Source organism: Podarcis melisellensis, assembly GCF_964234715.1.
Source record: "Podarcis melisellensis genome assembly, chromosome: 9".
Taxonomy (NCBI): domain Eukaryota; kingdom Metazoa; phylum Chordata; class Lepidosauria; order Squamata; family Lacertidae; genus Podarcis; species Podarcis melisellensis.
This window is the reverse complement of record NC_138541.1, coordinates 43,624,702-43,647,660: the sequence shown is the minus strand read 5'-3', so window position 1 is coordinate 43,647,660 and position 22,959 is coordinate 43,624,702. Positions and strand designations below refer to the sequence as shown.

The 22,959-nt window shown below is 39.5% G+C and overlaps 1 protein-coding gene across 3 annotated transcripts in view; it reads right to left on the bottom strand.

The window, feature by feature from the left end:
- Positions 1-22,959, bottom strand: part of TLL1 (tolloid like 1) — a 118,140-nt gene that overhangs the window by 21,525 nt on the left and 73,656 nt on the right. For 2 of the 3 annotated variants that reach the window (XM_081925991.1, XM_081925993.1), the window contains exons 7-13: positions 22,313-22,418; positions 20,831-20,955; positions 16,155-16,270; positions 10,365-10,467; positions 7,821-7,937; positions 3,602-3,747; positions 1,754-1,949 (exon numbers count right to left, since the gene is read on the bottom strand). In XM_081925991.1, the coding sequence (XP_081782117.1) occupies positions 1,754-1,949; positions 3,602-3,747; positions 7,821-7,937; positions 10,365-10,467; positions 16,155-16,270; positions 20,831-20,955; positions 22,313-22,418 (909 nt within the window). Of the gene's footprint in view, positions 1-1,753; positions 1,950-3,601; positions 3,748-7,820; positions 7,938-10,364; positions 10,468-16,154; positions 16,271-20,830; positions 20,956-22,299; positions 22,419-22,959 lie in introns of all 3 variants that reach the window. The other variant, XM_081925992.1, reaches the window with a different exon arrangement.

Sequence of the window (22,959 nt, the reverse complement as noted above, 5' to 3'; positions counted from 1 at the left end):
CATCTTCCCTCCTCCTCCTTCGTTTTATTCCAACCTGATACTTTTGCTGTGTGCTAGCTCTCAGCCAGCAGCACATGGGCTCATTTCCCCACATGGGATGAAGCCACTCTCTTTTCTGTAACTACAAGCTAAAGCCTGCCTTCAGGGAACCTACTGTGAACTGAATGTAAGAAAACTTCTCATCATTGTTTTTAAAGGAGACTGCTGTGTCTTTATTCTTTTTAAGAGGGAACAAAGGGGATTTGCTAGGATCAAACCCAATCTGGACAAGCCACATTGAAGTGCTTAAGTAAAGAGATTCAAACGAATCTACTAACTGCTATATACTGGGGAATGCACTCTGCTACTGACTCACTAGCTTGAGTGAGGAAGGATAATATTTAATCAATATATCCTCTCCTACTATCCACAACATTCCCACACTCTTTTGATGAGAAGCATGCGTTGGCATCCCATCTCTGTACAGCTTGTTGTGGGGCCTGAGGTGGGGCATCCTTTTGCACACAGGTATTGTACTCTACACCTGTGTGTAGAAGATTCATGCCCTAAGAATTGTGTTGCAGATAAGCAATAATTTAGGCTGCAGGAATTTAAAGGTTGTGTAAAATACTAAGAGAAAAGGCTGAAAATCCAGCAGGGTCACTCAAAGGGCACTTTATCTCCAACAGAACGAATTGATACATTATCTTGAATTTTATACTCAAACCCAGATTAACTGAATCCTCAAATCCCACATTTTTATTCTACTGATATTAAAGGAAACAAGATGCAACAGAGAGAAAGAGGGAAACGTAGAATACAGTATTATCTCTACAAGCAGCATGACATACTTATGAACATTTTAGTCATCACTTCTTTCATCACTAGTTCTCTTGATTTCGGTAACAGTGGGTTCCGAATCATCCATTTAAAATAGGTAATAAAAGCATACACCTGATACATCGGTAATAGCAAATACGAAAGACAGCTGATCTCCTGTCTCTGTTTGATTTTGTAACAATAGTTAAGTATTTGATACAGAATCATGGTATGTCATGCTTTATGTGTTGCATTATTTTCATAAACGAAAAAAAAAACAGTTGATATTGAATAAATGTGTAAAATGTATACCTCTGTGCTTTGGTAATGTTTATATGTGTAAAGAACATGAATGGCTATATGAGAGGGACACATTAAGCAATATAAAATTCTGATTACTTATCAAGGTCTGTAGAGAGGTTCTTTTTTATTTTCAGGAACAAATCTTAGCCCCCTTCTCATCAAAAGGTTCTTAAAGCATCATCACAAATAAAATAAAGATACAATAAAGCTGCAGAGTGACTGGATAAAATTAAAAGCCGGCATTAAACAAGATGAAGCATTAAAAGCCTCTGTAAAAGCCTATACTGCGAAAAGTGACAAGTTCTAAGATCCGATGCACAGCACTGGGAAGCAGACTCAAAAGCCACCACTATAAAGGCTCATTGGCACTCAGCAGTGGCTCTCAGTCTTATAGATGCTAAGACCGCCAAACAATGAAAGAATAGGAAGCTAAATGCAGACAAAAGTGCTACTGCTTTGGATATTCCAGATCAAAAAATAAGCGCTAGTGCCTTGAATTCAGCACACAAACAGTGAAGTTCATATAAAACAAGTGTTGTATGTTTCCTGTGGGTAAAACAAGATATTTAAATTTTAACACACTGAAAATTGGCATTTTTTTCTGAATTGCACCGTCAAGTGCAACTAGATTCTCACTTTCCAAAACTGGTACCTTTAAAAAAGTTAGCAGCAAACCCTGCTTTGTTGACTGTTCCATCAGAAACAAACTTCATCCACAGGGTATTAGAGGTAGATCTGATGTCTTCAGGTTTATCATAGCCACAAAAATGGCCAATCAAAGGACTGCTTTCACTGGTTCCATCTCGGACTTCTAAGTAATCATAGGCACAGTTGTCATGTCTCTCAATCTGCAAATACAAAGCAATACATGACCAATATTATAGCTGGTCCTTTTCCTGCTACTCAATGTAAAACACATTTTTAAAAACCTTACTTTGGGGGTTCAGCATATCATTGAGTTTCACTGTAAACCTGATAATTATGTAGGGTTTTGTTTTGTTTTTTCAATTCCAAGGGATTGCAGTATAGCATTGGCCAGTGCAAAAGCACATGAGGTTTTGCAGCAATACACATTTTACAAATGAAGCTAATTTGTAAAATGAAATGAAGGACGTGTTCAAATCAAGAGTTAAACTGGTATAAGAGTCAGAGGCGTGGTATGAACTTGAAGCAGATGCACAGCTAAGTCAGGTGAAGGAAAAGAAATGAGTATTGGGGGTCCAGCAATTAAGGAAGGGTTTCGCTCATTTGAATAAAAATCTGAAGCAACACTGGCTACCTAGCAGTACACATATACATACATCAAAGACAGCATAGATCTTTGACCTAGTGATGGACAATGAAACAATGAACACATGATACCGGTCATTGGTCCATCATGCCAGCTTTGTCCTACTTGATAGGCAGTAGCTTTTTAGCTTTTCAAGCAAGAGACTTACTCAACCAACCTGCCTGAGATCCTTTATCTGAAGATGTTGGGAGCTCAACTCATGCCAGTAAACTTGTAAAGTCGGCACCCTACCACTGAGCTATGCACGGAGGGTTCCGGTAGCTCAGTGAAGAAGTTATAACTTTGGCCTCAGCTTTCAGGCCAGATTATTGTCATGAAGTTGGCTGCCTATGCTCTGATCCCTTGAGATTTCCATTCTCTAAGCTCCCATTGTTTTAAACATCTGCTGTGAGGATAACGGATCAAGCTTATATAATAGAAAAATGCAAAAAGGTTATTCCAAACTGGAATGCAAATATCACATACACCAGCTGTAAATCTCAACCCCATGCATAAAGTATTAATGACTAGCCTTATGAAATCCCGTTTGAATACATTACATTTATGTTTCTCTCTCTCTCTCTCTCTCTCTCTCTCTCTCTCTCTCTCTATATATATATATATATATATATATTATTGAACCCTAGGAGAGTATTCAAATCATTCTATAAAAAAATATTTCCCTGACCCAAAACATGATATATAGTTCGCAACTAGAGTTACAGGCTTATTCAGCAGTGCATAGCTTATAGCAGCAAATGACACACAGAGGTATTCTGTAGAAGTGTCAAAAATAAAACTAACAGCTCTAGGATAATTTGTAACAATTTGGCGGGAGGAACACTAATATTTATCTCTGAATAATAGTAACATTAGTAATAGTAACCCTAATTAAAAAAAGAAAAGATATACATTTAGGAAAGAAATAATAGGCCTATTATTTAATAGATTCCTAATGCAGCCTTGTGGAACAGGATTAGTCATTTGTCAAAAGAAACTATTGTCAGTTTTAAAAAAAAATCCAATTTAAATACCACAGATAACATAAAATCCCTTTAATCTTCTTGAAATTTATGCAATGGGAAAAGTCTCAGTGAAAGGAAATATTAACTATAGGGGTTACAATATATAGAGAATGCTTTGTTTCTTCATTGGCTTAATGAGGATTCCCTTAAATGTCACTGTCACTTATCCACAGATGGTTTGCTCAGATCAGTTAAAAGGCTTTACCTCAAATGCCTGAAAGGTTAATCCGACATTGTAGTTCTCTGACACTGTTATTTTCCACACACATTCCTTCATTGGTCTGTAGTCATCAGGATAATTAGGAGACTGGATCTGGCCTTCATTCTTGTGTATTTCACCTCCACAAATTGCTGAAGAATACATAAGAATCAGGCTGAGCACATTTTCAATTTTTTTATTATTAATACGGAAAAAACAAACCCACACTTCATTGCTTAGCAATGCCTGGGAGAGGTACAATAATAGAAATTTAAACCAAAGGGTCTCAGCAAATAAACCGATAACAAGAAGACATAATACCACAGCAAAAACTGATTTTGGGGGGTAAATAAGTAAGCTTTGTAATTTTAAAAAACACGCATACATACACAGCAATGTCCATAGCAATAACAGTATCAAAGTCTGTTCAAGCCAATTAACCTCCTATTAAGACCTTACAAATAGTGGGGGAGAGAAGACAAGCAAAATGCAAGGGAGATAGTGAAAGATACAAGAAATTGAATGCAGATTTCCAAAAAATAGCAAGGAGAGACAAGAGGGCCTTCTTAAACAAGCAATGCAAAGAAATAGAGGAAAACAACAGAATGGGAAAAACTAGAGATCTGTTCAAGAAAATTGGAGATATGAAAGGAACATTTCGTACAAAGATTACCATAATAAAGGACAAAAGTGGTAAGGACCTAGCAGAAGCAGAAGACATCAAGAAGAGGTGGCAAGAATACACAGAGGAATTATACCAGAAAGATATGAATGTCTCGTACAGGAACCAGAGACCAAATTGCAAACATGCACTGGGTTATGGAGAAAGCTAGAGCGTTCCAGAAAAACATCTATTTCTGCTTCATTGACTATGCAAAAGCCTTTGACTGTGTCGACCACAGCAAACTATGGCAAGTTCTTAAAGAAATGGGAGTGCCTGATCATCTCATCTGTCTCCTGAGAAATCTCTATGTGGGACAAGAAGCTACAGTTAAAACTGGATATGGAATAACTGATTGGTTCAAAATTGGGAAAGGACGACAAGGCTGTAAATTGTCTCCCTGCTTATTTAACATATGCAGAATTCATCATGCGAAAGGCTGGGTTGGATGAATCCCAAACCAAAATTAAGATTGCCAGAAGAAATATCAACAACCTCAGATATGCAGATGATACAACCTTGATGGCAGAAAGTGAGGAGGATTTAAAGAACATTTTAATGAGGTTGAAACAGGAGAGCGCAAAATATGGTCTGAAGCTCAACATCAAAAAAATTAAGATCATGGTCACTGGTCCCATCACCTCCTGGCAAATAGAAGGGGAAGAAATGGAGGCAGTGAGAGATTTTACTTTCTTGGGTTCCATGATCACTGCAGATGGTGACAGCAGTCACAAAATTAAAAGACTCCTGCTTCTTGGGAGAAAAGCAATGACAAACCTTGAGAACATCTTAAAAAGCAGAGACATCACCTTGCCAACAAAGGTCCGTATAGCTAAAGCTATGGTTTTCCCAGTAGTGGTGTATGGAAGTGAGAGCTGGACCATAAAGAAGGCTGATCGCCGAAGAATTGATGCTTTTGAATTATGGTGCTGGAGGAGACTCTTGAGAGTCCTGTGGACTGTAAGAAGATCAAACCTATCTATTCTTAAGGAAATCAGCCCTGAGTGCTCACTGGAAGGACAGATCCTGAAGCTGAGGCTCCAATACTTTGGCCACCTCATGAGAAGAGAACACTCCCTGGAAAAGACGCTGATGTTGGGAAAGATGGAGGGCACAAGGAGAAGGGGACGACAGAGGATGAGATGGTAGGACAGTGTTCTCGAAGCTACCAGCATGAGTTTGACCAGACTGCAGGAGGCAGTGGAAGACAGGAGTGCCTGGTGTGCTCTGGTCCATGGGATCATGAAGAGTCAGACACGACTAAACAACTAAACAACAACAAGACTGCTAAAACCACCCATTAATTAGTACCAGAAACTCATCAAATTTCAAGGGGGAGAGCATTTATAATTGGGACATCACCATAGAATATGCCCTTTTCCTAATTGCCACATAATGTATTTTCTTTGGATACAGAACAGTTAAGAGACCTTCAGCTGCTGTTCTTAACTCACAGGTGGAATGGTATGGGAAGAGGCACTCCTTCAAATATATAGATCCCAAGTTCTTTTGTAAATTACTACTACCACCTTGAATTTGGCTCAGTAACAGATTGGCAGCCAATGCAATTATTTTGGAATTGGTGTAATATGATACCAGGGAGCTGAACTACTCAGCATTCTTGCTGCTACATTCCGCACTAGCTGCAGCTTCCAAACCAGCTTCAAGGGTAGTCTCAGACAGACCATATAACTATTCCTTGTTCAGGAATAACCACAGCAGGCAAACCAACCAAAGCTGTAAAAGACACTCTTTGCCACTGAGTCTACTTGGGCCTCCAGCAACAGTGTTGGATCAGTGAGCAACCTAGCCTCAAACCTGTTATTTCAAAGGGATTGCAACTCCATCCAGCACAATCAATTCCCAGACCTAGGAACCACCAACCTACAGAAACTCTGCCTTGTAATAATTCAGCATTAAATTGTTGGCCTTTATCCAGCCCATCCAGGGCCTGTGCACCCTTGGCTAATGTCTTCTAAAATTTGCATAGCTATTTTTCTCATTGACATCTGATGGGAGGGTGCTCCACAGAGCAGGTGGGACTACTGAGAAGGCCCTCTGCCTGGTTCCCTGTAGCCTTGCAGTGAGGGAACCACTTGAAGGCCCTTGGAGCTGGACCACAGCATCTGGGCTGAATGATGGAGTGGAGACGCTCCTTCCGGTACAAATTTGTTGTATTTCTTTTATGTCCGCCCTGATCTGTCTCTGCTGTTTTACTTTGTATTGTAATTTTACCGTTGTTACACACAGTGTGTATAAACTTCAGGTTGGATTGCAGCCATAGGACATGACCCAGCAGCTTCAATGTCTGAACCAAAACCCCACTGATGCCGGGACTTCCCTTTGTCATCTAAGAGAGGGAAATGCTTGGCACCCACAATGGGAAATATCTGTGCTTTGCATGGAACATTCCCTTCTCAGAGGAAAGGAAGTCTCTTAGCATGCAGAACTTGGTCAGCTGCCACAGTTTATAGTTGATTAAGAATTGAAAAATGTCATTACTACTGTTCAGAAGAGGCCCAGCCTTCTGAGAGGTTTGGGCACATAAAGAACATTAAAATAAATTAGAGTTTTGCAAGAGAACAATCATATTATCCAACTAGATAAGAAGCACCTGACAGTACTTCAGGATCAGAATTTGGGAATCCTAGACCGATATAGCTAAAGAAAAAGAATATTGAGGTTCTCGCCTTTCCTTAAAGACTATGTACATACATTAGAGAACTACACCAATATGAAATGATCGAGTAGATCTTAAGCATTCATTATTCATTGTATGCTGCACAAAAGCATGCTTAAATCTTCTGCATTTTTCTCTCCTGGAGGTAGAAAAACGGTTGCAGCAGGGGTGTTGCTAGGTTACAAGTCCCAGATCTTTTTGTGAGAGTCGTAAATGTTTTTGGGTGATGATTCCGGGGGAAATGGAACTGGGTGACTGGATAGAATATTCTTTTGGGTAAGCAAATTAACAAATCATTTTATATGACTTTACCTATAATTGATTTCAGAGTATTAAATGAGTATTAATGAAGGGAAATTGAATTTATTTGGAGAAAAGTATGTTTAGATATTTGGAGTAAATTAATAGAAAAGGAACTAATTTGAGGGGTGATCTGGGGTGGCATGTAAACCAACTGTATATTTTATCTGGGGTGATTTGTAAATTAGTTGACTTGCCTTCTGTGACCTATAAATTCCATTTGCAACTATACATAGAAATAAACATATGCAGTTTCTATGCAGGCTGGTGCCCCAAATATCTTAGGTTCCTAGCCAATATCCCAAAATTCCAGAAGGACAATTAGAGCAGAAAAGCAGTTAAGAAGGGCAAGGATTCAGCAGAACCCACCCACTGTCTTTCCTCTGCTCAAACTCACAGCTTCTCAAAGTAGCTTTGGGCAAAAAAATAATGATGAAGATGATGATTTAAAAACCTGTTGCAGGAAGATACATGCAGCCAATTTAACCACTCATTTGATCAAGTTTAAATTATTACAACACTTTGAAGCTCATATAGTTTCAAAGGAATAAACTTTAGTCAATTTGATTACAAGAGCAACTCACCTTCGTAAGTGGCTGAAAAACCTTTTCCTACCCAGGTACTGCTGCCACGGAACTCTATCCACATTCTGCTGTCACTGGAGGTAAGGACATCTGGGAGTTTGTCACCACAGAATCTGCCTAAAAGAACAATAAGAAAACACATTTTAAGGCCTCCTTCTCCAGGCCAAATCCTGCAATTTAACATAATTAATGTCAGGGCCAAACTACACTTGATGAAGGCAGATTCCATGGACAGACGTTCTGCCCCAATTATGTGTAAAGTACAGTTGGAGTTGGGGTACAATTTAAAACCCTGGCTGCTGCTTCCCCTCCTCCCCACAACCTCTCCCCACCTGTTTCACCCCAGTTTATTTCTAGTATCATAGCCCAAATGCGGGGAAAGGGAGTGAGGGGGGCAGAGGAACCCTGCACATGGGGAAGAAGTCACAGCACAGAAGGTGGAGAACCACCACTGATTGATTCTATTTGATTAAATGTATTTCTATGCCAGTTTTCAATCAAATGATCTCAAAGCTGCTTATAAACATTAAATAACAATAATATAATAAAACATTCATAGAACACCGCAAATACAGCATAAATCACCTAAAATAATAAACAGATCACCAATAAAACAACTACAAAACTCTGCCAACGAAACAGCAACTGAAAAATAAAAAAACCTCACAATTACAGCAAAAGTCATATTATATGATTACCAAATCAATACGGCATTTATAATCCATAAAACAATATTAAAAGCATGTAAAAAAATAGCAACTAAAGAAAATAAACTAAGCACTGTTAAGCTCTTACACACATTTTCAATGCCCCCAGGACTCATAATCTTTCATTCTGTTCAGTTCATTAAAATACACATAATGCCCATTGCTAAGCCAGCTCAGCCTTTGTGGCTGATGAGTAGGGTAAAATTATTTAATTAAATAAATAAACAAACACGGGGTGGGTGGGTGTGCACATGCGTTATGTATAGTTTGGCCTCCTGGTTTCAGTAACGGCTGTGCCAGGGTTAGCCCTTTTGATGCACAGATAGGATTTACAGTCTAAATAATAAACATATATATTATGGTCATTAAGTATTAACAAAAAGTTGCCCTTATTTTTGAAAGTCTTCTGTAAACTGGAACACTAGCTAGAAAGCAGTAGCAATAACAAACATTTATTCCAGTCTACAACATGCTTTGAGAATGCAATTGTTATTTGGGTTTGGTACAGAAGCTCTTTCCTTACTAGGAAGAATTTTTTTAAGTCTACTATGTTAGTCACCTTTTCCTTCCTTTTTAAAAATTTTCTGCTTCTTCCTTCTTCCTTTCCTGATACTTTTGACCCTCCTCCAGCTTCCACTTGTCTTACTCCCCTTTTTAATTTTTGTAGTGACAGCAGAGAAAACTCCTTATTATATGGGCACACAGATCACACCCTACTATGGAAACTCCTGAATAATGTCGGACTGCGCGTGTTACCATGGGTCATGTGGTGTCAGATATCCTAAGGCAACAACTGATTTCTTAAATGTCCTGTGGGAATTCTAAAATTTATGTATTTAAATCTTGTGTACACCACTTGCTGTCACAAATGACCTCGAAGCAGTTTACACATATCAATCAAAACAGTAAAAACAAAATCAGGGCAAAGCAGAATGTCCAGAAGAGACATCTGAAAATATTGACATAACATCTTTGTGAAGTAGAAATAATGCAGGTGAATAAGCAGGTGGGAGAGCAGCAAACACTTGCATATAGACCTATTACATATATTATCACCTAGATCTGCTTAAACTTAAAGCTTTTCACTAGGAAATTAAACCTTGCAACTATTTATAAGTGACTTCCGGCTGCAAGAAGCAAACAATCAAAACACAGCAGGGGCATCTGTGTTGCCTGATGAAGAAGGAGTTTCAAAAGCTGGTTGTTCACTACCATGCATGCTTAGACAGTGCTCTTCCACTCTGGATTTTTCACTGTTCACTGTTTCAGAGCCAGTGTGGTGTAGTGGTTAAGAGCGGTAGATTCGTAATCTGGGGAACCGGGTTCGCGTCTCCCCTCCTCCACATGCAGCTGCTGGGTGACATTGGGCCAGTCACACTTCTCTGAATTCTCTCAGCCCCACTCACCTCACAGAGTGTTTGTTGTGGGGGAGGAAGGGAAAGGAGAATGTTAGCCGCTTTGAGACTCCTTCGGGTAGTGATAAAGCGGGATATCAAATCCAAACCCTTCTTCACGTTTTACAGAATTGCTGGCTGTAGTGCATGTTTACTGGGTGTACCCAAAGTGCACCCTGTAATGTGCAAGAGAGATACAACCCTTTCTTCTACCTCAAACTCACCAGCATATACACATGACAGGGCTCACTAGAGCAGGTAATAATTGAGGGCAGAAGTTATGTTTCTCTCACACTTTGCAATGACGAGAGGCACACAGCTCTCTCATGGCTTGTGCTACAAACATCTCCCAACTAATAAGCTAATTCCAGATCATTTTTTTTATTTAGCTACTGTTTCTATGTCCCGGTTATTCAGAATTGATCACAACAGAGGTTTCATACCAAGCAGAGGTGATTTTTTCCAGTAGCCATCTCTTACTTCAATATAGTCATACCAGCAGAGGCTGCTCTTATAGAGGTCCATTGTAGTGAAGTTTAAAACAATCTGAAAAGTGCAAAAGAGAGGAGTACAGTATGTCAGACACGTGGTTTGGTTTCTGCTCTGAACCAGAATACAGATATTCCTATGCTAACCATAAATGTCAGAAATGTTAACATCTGAATAGTGTCACTATTTCCTCTGATTTTCTACGTAACTAAGATAACCCTCTATCTAATAAGCATTTAAGGGCTTAGCTCCTTAGGGCCTAGATTCTGAAACTGTGGGGAGGACACTCTGTCCTGACTTGGAATAGCAAACACAAATATTTAGACAGGGAGTGCCTTCCTTGCCCCATCAAGCAAGAGCTCACTATCCCCTAACAGAGAATTTTTAGTGATCCACATTAATTTCCAAGGGTTCCCTGTGTGAATGGTTTATTGGGGTGACAATAGCCAGAGCAGTCCTCTCATAATGTCAGTGTTGGGTTGGTGCCTGAATCAACAAATCCTTGCCTGCATCAGCATGCTAAATGAAACTGTGCTCAATGGTGCAGGGTTTAAATCCAGCCCCTACCCAGCCCAAAGCCTCCCCAAATGATCAGCAGGGAGAGGAAGGAAGTTGGTGATGGGGCACCTGGGCCATTTATTGAAGGAGCCGACACGACGACAGTAAATTTATAATGAGGATCCTGAATTTTAAAACTTTTGCTAAATGTTGGAATACAAGCTTTAAGCATGACTGTGTACCAGATCTGTGAAGGTGGAGAGCAGGGAACTATAGATATCATGTGGCTCTATTCCACCTTCAATTTTAGTGACTAGAGAGGTGCAGAATATACCATCTCATTAGTTACAATCTGATCCATGGGCTTAAACTTAAACTTTATGAAATTAGAGGAGAAGCCTTTGTTATGGAAGAAATAGGGTCAGATGGAGTATGTGATCTGAAATGCAGGATATAGCAGTCTGCGAGACAGCCTTATCCTGCACTGTCCCTACAGTGACATCTTTGCAGAGGAAGGAACTGTTAATTTCTTGACTAAGACCCACCCCCAACCCCCCCCCCCCGCAGTAATGAGAAGCTGGATCTTTCATCTTGTTAGTCATGATGAACATAACAGATTGCATCCATTAATAACACATATTTTTAGACAGTGACACCAGAACTGCTAAAATAGCAGTTGGCACAAGAACATTTCACTTTACCACAGAATTCACATACTATGTACTCATTTATAGAGGTACATCCCTACTATGTCCTGACAGCATATGCCGGGCCACTTCAATAGGCAGACGTAACAGCAGCTGCTACTTACTTACCACCTTTAACCAATGAAAAAAAAATGAATTTACATTGAGCATCTGGTGTAAGAATTACACAGCAATCAGCACAGAAGACAACCTTTGAAATGCCTTGTGTGGTAAAAAGAAGAAGCAGCTATTTTGCATATGTTCAAATTTTGATAAATAATATGTCAATGATTGGCAAATATGTTTTGTGATGCCAGATGAACTGAATGTAATGAATCCAGTCTGAATCGTTTCAAGCAGGTGGGGGAGGCTTGAAACATTAGGAAGAAATAGAAGCTTCCCATTACAAATTAGAGGAGAATTTTAAATAGCAAACACTTCTGAAAACACATGACATTAACCGAACGAATGATTCAGGAACTGCTGCTTCAACTGACCACAGCCTAAAGCAGCACAGTCAAATAAGCTTTGCCAGTAGTTTGGCTAGAGCAGTTTTGCTTTAACACTGGACAGATCAGATTTTGAGCATTTTCTGTAAAAGAACCATTTGCTACTGTGCAGTAAATCCAATTTCATACTGCAACTGTATACTCTCCTTCGGCAGCTACTTTGCCAGCTGTACGTGTTTTCTGTATCTGTGTGAGAATCTATCCTTTCCTCAAGTTGTAACAGGGAAATATAACACTGCTATGTGGACAAGGAGCCTAAAATATCATTAACTGGTTTCTTACTGCACTTCAGATATACACACAGAACTCAATTAAGTAGCATTGTATCGAACTTTTGCAAACATTTTGATTTTAGACTGGAAACCCTTGCAACAATAGAAATAAGCTTATATACATTTGAAATGGTCACAAAATATGCATTATGGGTTTGTAACGGTTACCTAAACAAAACTGTAGGGAAGAAAAGTTACACTGAGAGCCAGTTACTACATTATTGCTCTCTTGCTGAGGGAGTTTGAGGGAATCAAGTTCCCTGCTTCATTCAGCTTCTCTGCAAAATCCTTATCCTCCTTTTAACACTCCCTTGACTCCCTTGTCATCCAAGGGATGACAAGACAAGTTTCCTGCTACAGAGACGTTTCTGTTGGTCATGTTTTTAGCAATGTGTTCCTCAAGCCCAACAGTTTAGGTGCCTATGGCTACAACTGTGTCAGTGGGCATCTTTTCCTAATCTCCCACCTCCCTAATTTTGTTCATGAGTAGACCATTGATATTCATGTGCTTTATTTCCAAGACCTTTTCTCTAGGCCTAGAATCCAAATGTTGAAGGAAATAAGTGGGCTGAGATCCAGTTCAGCCCGTTTATTAAGCTGAAATAAGTAGGATTTAAGTAGTCAGCTATGAGCAGGATTGTCAGCCTCTGCCACAATCCAACAGCAAGTTAAGCATGTTCAAGCCCATTGGAATCAATAGATTTTAGCATGCTGAGCATTTTGTTGGGCTGCTGACATGACACTTTCACTAAAAACTGATATACTTGGAAAATGTTTGTTTAATCCTCTCGTCAACATAAAGCCGTAGAAATTCTGAGTCATAGTTATTTTTATTGTAAGCAGGAAATATGCAATGATGGCTTATGTGCCAGGCTTCAGTCTTTGAGTGTAGAACTAATTATTTCAGAACCTATATTCTGGTGTTCCTAAATCAGCAATACTGACTTCGCTTCCTTTAAATGTAAGCACCAATACATAGTAGCCTAAATTACTTCAACTGAAGGAAGCACATTATAGCATTCATATTTGTTATATTTCAAGACTTATTTCAAACTACAGCAAGCCTGCAACTAATGCAAGGCTTACATTCCAGGGATCACACCTAAAGTCAAAACTGCGTACAGTATTGTCAAACACACTGGGTGCAATGGTGGGCAGGATATTCTTATTTCCTGGACACCCATCCCCTTTCCATCCCCCTCCTTTTTTAAAAAAAATAATAATGTGAAGCACGTAAAGCTGAATACGTATAAGTTAAATGCATTTAAGTTGCAGGCTTATTGTACTATGCTGCTCTGAGATTGTAAAAGTCAGACAAGTTCAGCGAAACACTATTTGTGACATTTATGACATAAGGCAAGCTGGCAAAGTAATGTGGTCACTCCAAAAAGAGAAATAAATGAAGATGTAGTATAATAGGCACGATATACTGAAATCTTCAGTTACAAATGTTCTGTTTTTCTTATGGCAACATTACATTAATTGTGGTCTACGAAGAAACATTTAACTTCAATTTGCAACTCAGCAGACACAGAAGAAGAACTGGAGACAAGGCAGATCAACAGTTCAAGAGGACAGGATGGCTGCAAGTCTCCAGAGATAAACAATCAATGAACATTTGTCAGCACAACTGAGAAATTAATGGTAACGTAAGCAAATTCAGTAGTAGCACTGCTGTCTCATGCAGAATAATGAATCACACATTTTCACTGCTGGAACAGGAAAGCCCACAATACATTATGGAAAGGGAAAATGAAACATAATATATATTCAGAACCATTTTAGCAAAACCGTACTTAGAAAAACTGAGAAAATTTAAAGTAAAGCAAATTATTTATATAAAAATGACAGTGAAAACAGCTATGCCGTTTGGCAATTACTATACTTTCAAAGAGAAGAACACAACCTTTGAAAAATTAACTCGCATTATTTTGCATCTCCATGAGAGCTCGGATCTCAAAATTTGAAAGCTGTGGCTAGTGCAGAATGCAAAATATTTGTTTTACGGTTTAGTAGTGTTAAGCATGTCATACAGTCATGCTTTTCAAAGGCTGCTGGGCATTTTGTTGGCTGTTTTGCATCTTTAGGACCAACCACGCATTTTTAAAAAAATAAAAGAGTTTTGTGATTAATAAGAAATATCCTAAAAGCAAACATAGCATATGCAGGCAGGCTATTTTATTCTGTTTAACAAATTACAGAATATACTGTATATTGATGACTTCAAGAGTGGGTTGCTGCAATGCAACTCTATGTGGGGGTTCCGTTGCACTTGCAAAGCTGCACTTAGTGCAGAATGCTGCAGCATAGATGATGGCAGTCACACTACCCTGCCAGCATACACTTCAGCTCAGAGATCTGTACTGGCTGCTGATTTCTTATCAGGTCTTGGGACTAGTTTACTTGCAGGATTGCCTTATGACCCTGCTCCATGCCCTCAAGTACTTTTTTTACTTGGAATGTGTCCTTGAACAGAAATAAATCTTTGCGCTTGCCTGGACAGAGTGAACATGTGAGGGAAACCTCTGGCTTTTCCTGGTAAAATGTAGCCAACTATACAAAGCTAAGAATTGCATCCATTGCCCCATGCACCTTTGCCTCTAGCCCCAGTGGCAGAACGAGCCGATTGGGTGCCTGGGGCGGCATGGGTCCCTGTGCCCAGGGGCAGGACACGCTGTGGGACCTCTGAGGAGTCTGCCTGTCTCCTCCCACTCAGTGGCGTAGCATGGGTTGTCAGCACCCGGGGCAAGGCAAGTAATTTGCGCCCCCTAACCCGTGGATTTTAGTAGGGGCAGAGAGCTGCGAGTGCGAATGCGCCCCCAGATGTTGCGCCTGGTGTGGCCGCCCCCCCTGCACCTCCACGCTATGCCACTGCTCCCACTCAGCCGCCCTACAGCTGAGGGGGAGGCAGCGGGCAGACCGTTTGGGGCAGCGCGGAACCTGCAGGCACCCAAGCCACCACGTCACTCCCAGGATAGATGCGTGACTCGGGCGTGCTGCAGGCCCTAATACAGTGAGTGCCACCTGGCATTTTGTCACCACCTCAGTGGTGACACCCGGGTCAGACCGCCCCCACCGCAAACCCTTCCTCCGCCCCTGTCTAGCCCCACCCACTGCCATCATGCATTCTCACCACCACAGGATAACTGTGAGGGAGTGCAGCTCTCAATCTGAAAAAGATTCCCTGCCCCTGTTAGACTGAATAGAAGGAACAGCCAGAATATGCTCATGGTTATCTCTCATCCCATGAGATGTTAAAACCGCCACCCCAGGAACCAATTCCCAGTATGAAAGCCCGGAAGATTAGGACCAGGCACTCAGATGGAGCTTCAGACAAAAATGGATCTGAACTGCTAACTAAAGCCAAAGTTGAATAAATTGACTAATGTACAGTTCAAAGGCTTTGTCTCATTAACCACTCTTAAAACCACACACTCGTTGCAGAGGAGTTTTAAACCAAAGCATTTTCACTTTGTGGTTGTATCTGTGTAGAACTGGGCTGAGTTGGGCTGAGAGAGAGTGGATTTGCAGCATTTTCGTTGCCTTTGGTTTCCTGGTTTTATCTTTTATTTTTAAATTGTTTTCATCCCTTCTTCATGGAAAGCTGCCCAGAGAGCAACATGTTACGGGGCATTAGACAAATGTCATGAATGAGTGAATAAATAAATATGAAGCTTAAAAATAAAATAAAAAACCCCTCAAGATCAGGAGAAACATGAACAAACAAACAAAATTTGGTTTGAACAAAGCGCCAACCCTTGGGAATAATTGCAAAGTACCTTCTCTCCAGGCGTCACTGAAATTCTCCATATGCAGTGTGTATACGAAGGGTAGCCATTTGGAAACCCGGGAGAGGAGAAGTTGCCTGTAGACTCTTGCAGTGTTTCTCCACACGCTGAAAGAAATTAGATATTATAGCAGCTGAGGGTTGCCTGACAAAGTGCAAAGAAATTGTGTTTCTTCTTTACTGTGAATAATTAACAGCAGAGGCGGGAGATGCTTTATACAAACCAACATTTTTGAAACAATCTGACAAGGACATTTTGTCCAGTCCAAAATATTATTTCCATGTCCTTTCCCCTTACTTTAAATAAAAATAATAATAATACAGCATGCCTTTAAATGTCACTGCTGACCATCAGGCAAGTAAATAGTAAAAACAACCTTATGTTTCCACACAACAGAAAAATAAGTGGAACAATTGTCATGATGCTGAACACTAACCAGAATTGTTCATGTATTTTATATGTTAGATGAGGATATATTCATATTAAACTAAAAATTATTTTTAAAATATGTGCATAAATTTCTTGTAACAATACTGATAATAAAGCATAGCAAATATAACAACCAATGACATTTATTTTATTGCTATACCTTATTCTTTTACTCTATTTCCTACTTAGCTGTCTATCATACTGTTTCAGGGCAGAACGGGGTTCTGACTAATTTTTCCCTTCCCAGTGAATTTCAGTAGAAACTGAAGTATTTATCTGCTATTAAATATCATTCACTTTTCACTCCAGCTTATCTGCCATTTATCCTTATAACTTTAAATCAACAACTTGTTTCTCCTGTTTGAAGCTCGTTACCTTGCCATTAGTAAGAGTAAGATCAGATTTTGCTAAAATACTCTGTCACATCCATTTTGAGGACCTTAAAATGCCACCTGCTACTCATTGAGGACTACAAGCATCATCATTTATCCATATTTTGTTATATGATGCAGCAATCTGTGATGGCTGAATTGGTGGTGGTAACAACAACAACATTTGTGCACTACCTAGTGTCCCACATTGTACATCTGGTACACTGTTTAGAGCTTACTGTATTTTTCTGTGTATAACAGGCTCCCGTGTATAAGATGCCCACTATTTTGGGGGACTCGAAATTAGGAAAATAGGGGGAGATTGCCCAGAGTTGTTGAGCTTTTTTGGAGGGGGGAAATCACTCACACGTCTGGCTAACACTGCCAATATCACATGTAGCAGAAGCCGAAAATCGTCTGGCCAGTTGCTGCAACAACAGCCAGTCAACCGCAGCCCTCGCTGCAGCCACCAATCACCCCCAAAAAACACAGATGACAATCTCCTACTTGAAGCGGCGACCAATCACCCATCCCTCTCAGAACTACCCATGTATAAAACAACCCCAATTTTTTTGATCTCCCTTCCTTAAAAGCACACATTCATAAATTCAGGGTTCTGCACTGGAAAAATCTCTGACTAATGCAAGAACACTTAACAAAACTGTGAGTTTAGACCTGCAGACGAGAGAAAGCTGCGTACAAACTTGCTGCTGTTTGGTGTAAAGTTATTCAATTTCCCCTGTAATGTCACCTCAGGACAATTCTGACAATAAAAAACCCAAAATGTAATGTTTGCTGAAGATGCCAAAATGGACTTTGAAGTTATGAAAAATTCTAAGACCTCTGTGTGGTATATTAATATTAAATCTGACCACAAAGTGCTGGGTATCTGTGTGAATAAACCTCCTCACCCCACCTCCTGGTAAGATACGTGTTTACTCAGCCTCGGTTTTTGAACTATGCTCGCAGTATATCTGACTGGTAAACTATTTTAGCAGGCCAAAAAAAAAAAAATGGTTGTCTTTGTTTATGAGGACTGTAGATACCTCTATTCACTTAAGAATGTTCTATAAGATCAGTCAGATGATTTCAAAATTAGATGGTTGCTGGCTAATGTAGACAACTCCATTCCTATAGATAGTTTTATATGCACTAAGAGCAAAAAAGTTACAGGCTACTTTTTTGACCCAAAGCATAGTTGACTGTCAAGGAGATTTTTTAAAAAAAATCTAAATAATTTGGGGAACTTAACTATTTCAAATTTTGACAACTTGCATATCTGATGTTTAACTTACTCTTGGATTGCCTCATTTGTTTTTGTGAGTTATGCTGTAATCGCCATTGGCTACAAACAGAAATCTGTCTGAACATCAGATCAACAGTAAATGACAGTGTAAGAGCTGCCAGCTGGCAAGATTACAAGTGTAATCAAAAGTCAAATTAAATATAAATGATTTGCAGAATCTTTAAACATATGGGAGGGGGAAAACCCACAAGATTTTGTTTAAAGACAGACAATAATGTTCAATAATGCTAAATCTTATTTAAGGTTGAATGAGGCAGTACATGAAAACACGGGACTTAAAGTATATGTTGAGGAATAAAGACAAGCCCTGGCTTAGCCTAAAACCTTTTCCTCTCTGTCTCTCCACAAAGCACACATCACATGACATTTAATCAAAGTATAGCTACATATTAAATAATGTCTTCAGTACCACATCAAATGACCACACCAGTTTATTTTTAACACCGCAATTGTTGGTAACTCCACTAAACTGCAGAGATTAATATATTGGGGGAGGAATACCGTGTAGTACTATTAAGATTGTTCCATCAGCAAAAGCACTTATGCTTGCCAAAGGGAACAATCTCTCTCCTCCGCCCTCACAGGGGACAGATCTGGGGTTCTCCCAGCCCCCCAGAGCTGATGGAGCACAGGAAGGGAAAGAAAAGTTTCAGGGCCTGAGATTTTCTGTCAAAGCACTGGGAAACTTCCCAACCCAGGCGTCCATTAACATATGGAAATATTTTTCTTATAGGCTTTACTAGCTATCCCTTTGCCTACATTTCCTTCATTTCTTTAGCTTAAAGCCATGTCAAAAAAAAGGGCATTCACCCCAGTTATTCCAAGTGTTCAGTGCAAATGTCCTATTAGCATTCATTGGATTAATTCAAGAAGACCTGCACCACCCCACAAGCCCTGTCATTTGTAGCTAACTGATCTAAAACATAGCCTGCTCAGAAAAGACCATGATGCCATTTGTCACAAATTAAATGCTACCCTTGACAAATTTCTTATTCTGCTTTTGGTTAGGTAACACTTTGGTTGTCCTAGTTGAAAGGTGGAATTCATTACAGTGGGTCTGTAGTTCCTAATGTTATTAGTTAAAATCCCAACACATGAGAATTCGAAGGATTTCAGTTCATTTGCTACTGCCAAAATTTGCAACATACACATTATTTGTAAGCTTATAAAATGGCTTGCTGTTAACAAACTTTAATTATATGTTACAACCTGTTAATAATAGGTTTCATTATGCTGAAGTTAGTCCTTAGAAAATGTGAATAAGGCACTGTAGCCCCTTTGGTATTTTTTAATTTACATTTCTTTTTAAATATATTGAAGAGGGTTACAGTGCCTTATTTATTCACAATTCCTAACGACTAACTTCAGCATTTTTCATGCCACAAAAACCTTATTACTTACTTACTTACTTACATACAGACACAGACATACACAGAGAGAGAGATTAAGAAATTTTATGAAGTTTATATTGCCTGTATTGCCTGGTTAGATGCCAGTTCTTCTACCATGAGTTGTCTCTTTGGCATGCTTATATCACACATATGCCTTGTGAATTGTTTATAATAATTATCAGAACTACTGAGTGGTAAAAAAAAAATGCTCCTGAAGGGAAAAAAATACTTAGCTGAAGCTGGGGGATGCCTATCTGCTTTCTTCCCTCTCTAATTGGTGCCTCTGAAACAGACAAGAACTAGCAGGTGTGAGAGATTAGCATCACACAAGACATGCTCTGTGTTGCAGAGGCAAGGGCTATGGGCAGGAAAGAGCAGTTATACATGGACAAGGGTGAATGGTGACCAATCACATTTTTAGGAGGTAAGATTGTGAGAAGATGCAGTTAAGGCTTCATGGATCTAGGACAGGCATAGGCAAACTTGGCCCTCCAGATGTTTTGGGGCTACAACTCCCATCATTCCTAGCTAACAGGACCCGTGGTCAGGGATGATGGGCGTTGTAGTCCTAAACATCTGGACGGCCGAGTTTGCCTATGCCTGATCTAGGAACTAGTTAACTGATCTGCAAGAGAGGGAGAGTGGCCAAAGAAATAAAGTTTCGGACCAAGTGACCAAGGTACTATCAAGACTCTCTGCAGCAAGAGGTCCAGACCAAGCATGATGGTTATTGTATAAAGAATTCCTGTACAAAGAGCTGTTCGGTGCAATTGTTTTGCAGGGCATCTGGATTCCGCTGCTGAGATATGTTAAACAAACCCATCATTCATCTAAACATAGCTCCAGGCTTAAAGTACAATATCTTAAATAAGAACTGAGAGAATGAATCATGTTTTTCCCCACTTCCTTATCCAGCAAGTGAACAGCTACAGTAGGCAAGCACAGAAATGCCATATGAGTCAGTAAATTCAGATTCAGGCCATTCATACCTTAGTGCCTAATGTCCCAGAGCTACCACACTTTAAAATGCTTACGATCTCAGCTTTCAAATATGCATTAACTGCCTGAATGAAAATCGATTAGAAACAGATTATTCAAAACTATCCGTTAGTGCTCATGAATTCTGCAGGAAAGCATGCTTTATTGGGCATATGTTTTATGGTGCGGTACCTGGACATCTGTACAGCTTTCTGGCTTGTGCAATATCTCCTTTACTTAATCTTGTGCGCTGACCAATGGCTGGTCGGATTCCATTATCATCACGGGAAGGAAGGATGGTGTCCAGAAACATGCCCCTAAAAAAAACAAAAAACAAGAAACCCAATCAGGTTTCATATCAAACTAAGCTATCAAAATCTAACTTTTGCTTATGTATATTGCAATGTTCTTGGCCAAATTAGATCTAAAATAATATAATTAATAAATAGCAGGCATAATGGAAAACTCGAGAGTGGCTTGTTTGATTAAATTGGTTTGTTGTTGACAACCATGCAACAACAGTTTGGGAAACTGTTCTGCTCAAGTCCCTATTCCTTAGGAAACTGTCAACAATTCCGAACATCAATTGATATCGTGCAATGAAATTAAATTAATATCAAGAGCAACATATCCCACACTAAACTGTTAGTTTTCATATAATTAGTACAATGAAATCTGCTTCAAATGCTGCATTTGCTTTTGAGGAACCATAATCATTTTCTTGTTCCCAATCGTTTCCACAACTGCTTGAATATATACAAGGTAAATTATTTTTATAGACTGCTTCGATCAGGTGCTGTTCACCATGCTAGCATACTTTATTCTAAGCATTTATTTATCAATGCAATCTTTGAAAAGGGTCATAGGTCTATCAGAAAACTCTTACTTTTATAATCATAGTCAACGGTAGACGCAATCTTTTGAACTGTGGTGGAATTGATTATGGGGGGAAATCAATAAATAAAAAGCCTGCCTGTCTATGGGGGACCACATTCAAAAGAAATGCATAAAAGAACAAAGTCAGATTGATTCATCCTGTTACCAAGCACCATGAGTGCTTTCTGAAGGTTTCATTTTCCACCACAGTAATCTAAAAATGATCAAATTAGTGTCACTCACAATTAAGAAAAGATCTAATCTCTACGAGTAACAGAAATTCTAATATATAATGGCTGGGAACATTCCGCATTGTTCCTGTTACTGGCAAAATGTTTTATATAGTAGCCTGGAATAACCCTTTTTCACCTTGGCACCTTTATCCCTTTGTGTTCTGAGAAGGTTTATTCTATTTTGCTCCCTCCTAGTGACAAAATAGGACTTGTTCCCGTTGAAGGTAATGGCTATGATCTAGCAACCTAGCCCAGGAAGTTCCCCATTGTCTACTATGAACAAGAAAACTCTGAGAGCAAGGGAGCAGTTTTTTTCTTTTTCTTTTAAAGTGGGGATTACTGTAAGACAAGTGTAAGAAAAGTCTATCAATGATCATTATGAGAACATACTTATAAAATAATCAGACATATCTAAGAGAACCATTTTCACAACTATTAGCTTGAGGAGCTACAACATGAGAAACCTCTTTGGTCAATTGCCTGAATCAAAACTACTACATCTATAAAATATATACACAAAGAAGAATGGAATTAAAAGTCAAAAGGTATAACCTGAGACTCCAACCTTGAGAAGGTGTTCCTGGCATAGTGCATAATGCTATCAAAATCATATGGCTCCCCCAGAGAATTCACTTCTCCAGGCTCCATCTTCAAAAAGTTGTACTCCTGACCTATAATTCATAAGCAAGATCTCATGTAAGCCTTTCCTAAAAAGAAAGAGAAAAACAGAAGAAAACAGAAGTCCCAGCCCTTCTACTTACATACAGTACTGCTGTGCATTCATCTCTGACAATGCATGAGTGAATATAGGCACTTTGGAGATATTTAGACCTCCTCAGAATTCGAGGCAACCCATAGTGGTCTGAGATGGAATGGGCTGATCTTGAGACTTTGAAACCACCTCAGGACTTTTGTAGGATGTTTTATTTTTCTGGCCCAGTACAATGCATTTTAGTATTTCCTGAAGCACATCCAGCCTCTCTATAACTGGACACATTAGGCAGAGAGAAAGGGAGGCAGGAGAGGAGGGGCACATCAAGTTTTAAACTCTATCCTAACTTTTCCTCTATCCATTTGTTTGGAGCACTGAATGGTGTTTCTGGGCAACCTTGACCAATTCCTGCCACAACATTGGGATCCAAAGGTGAGTTTTCACATCTTACAACTATTGCAAAGTACTGGTGGTATAGTGTTTTTTAAGGTTTTGATGCT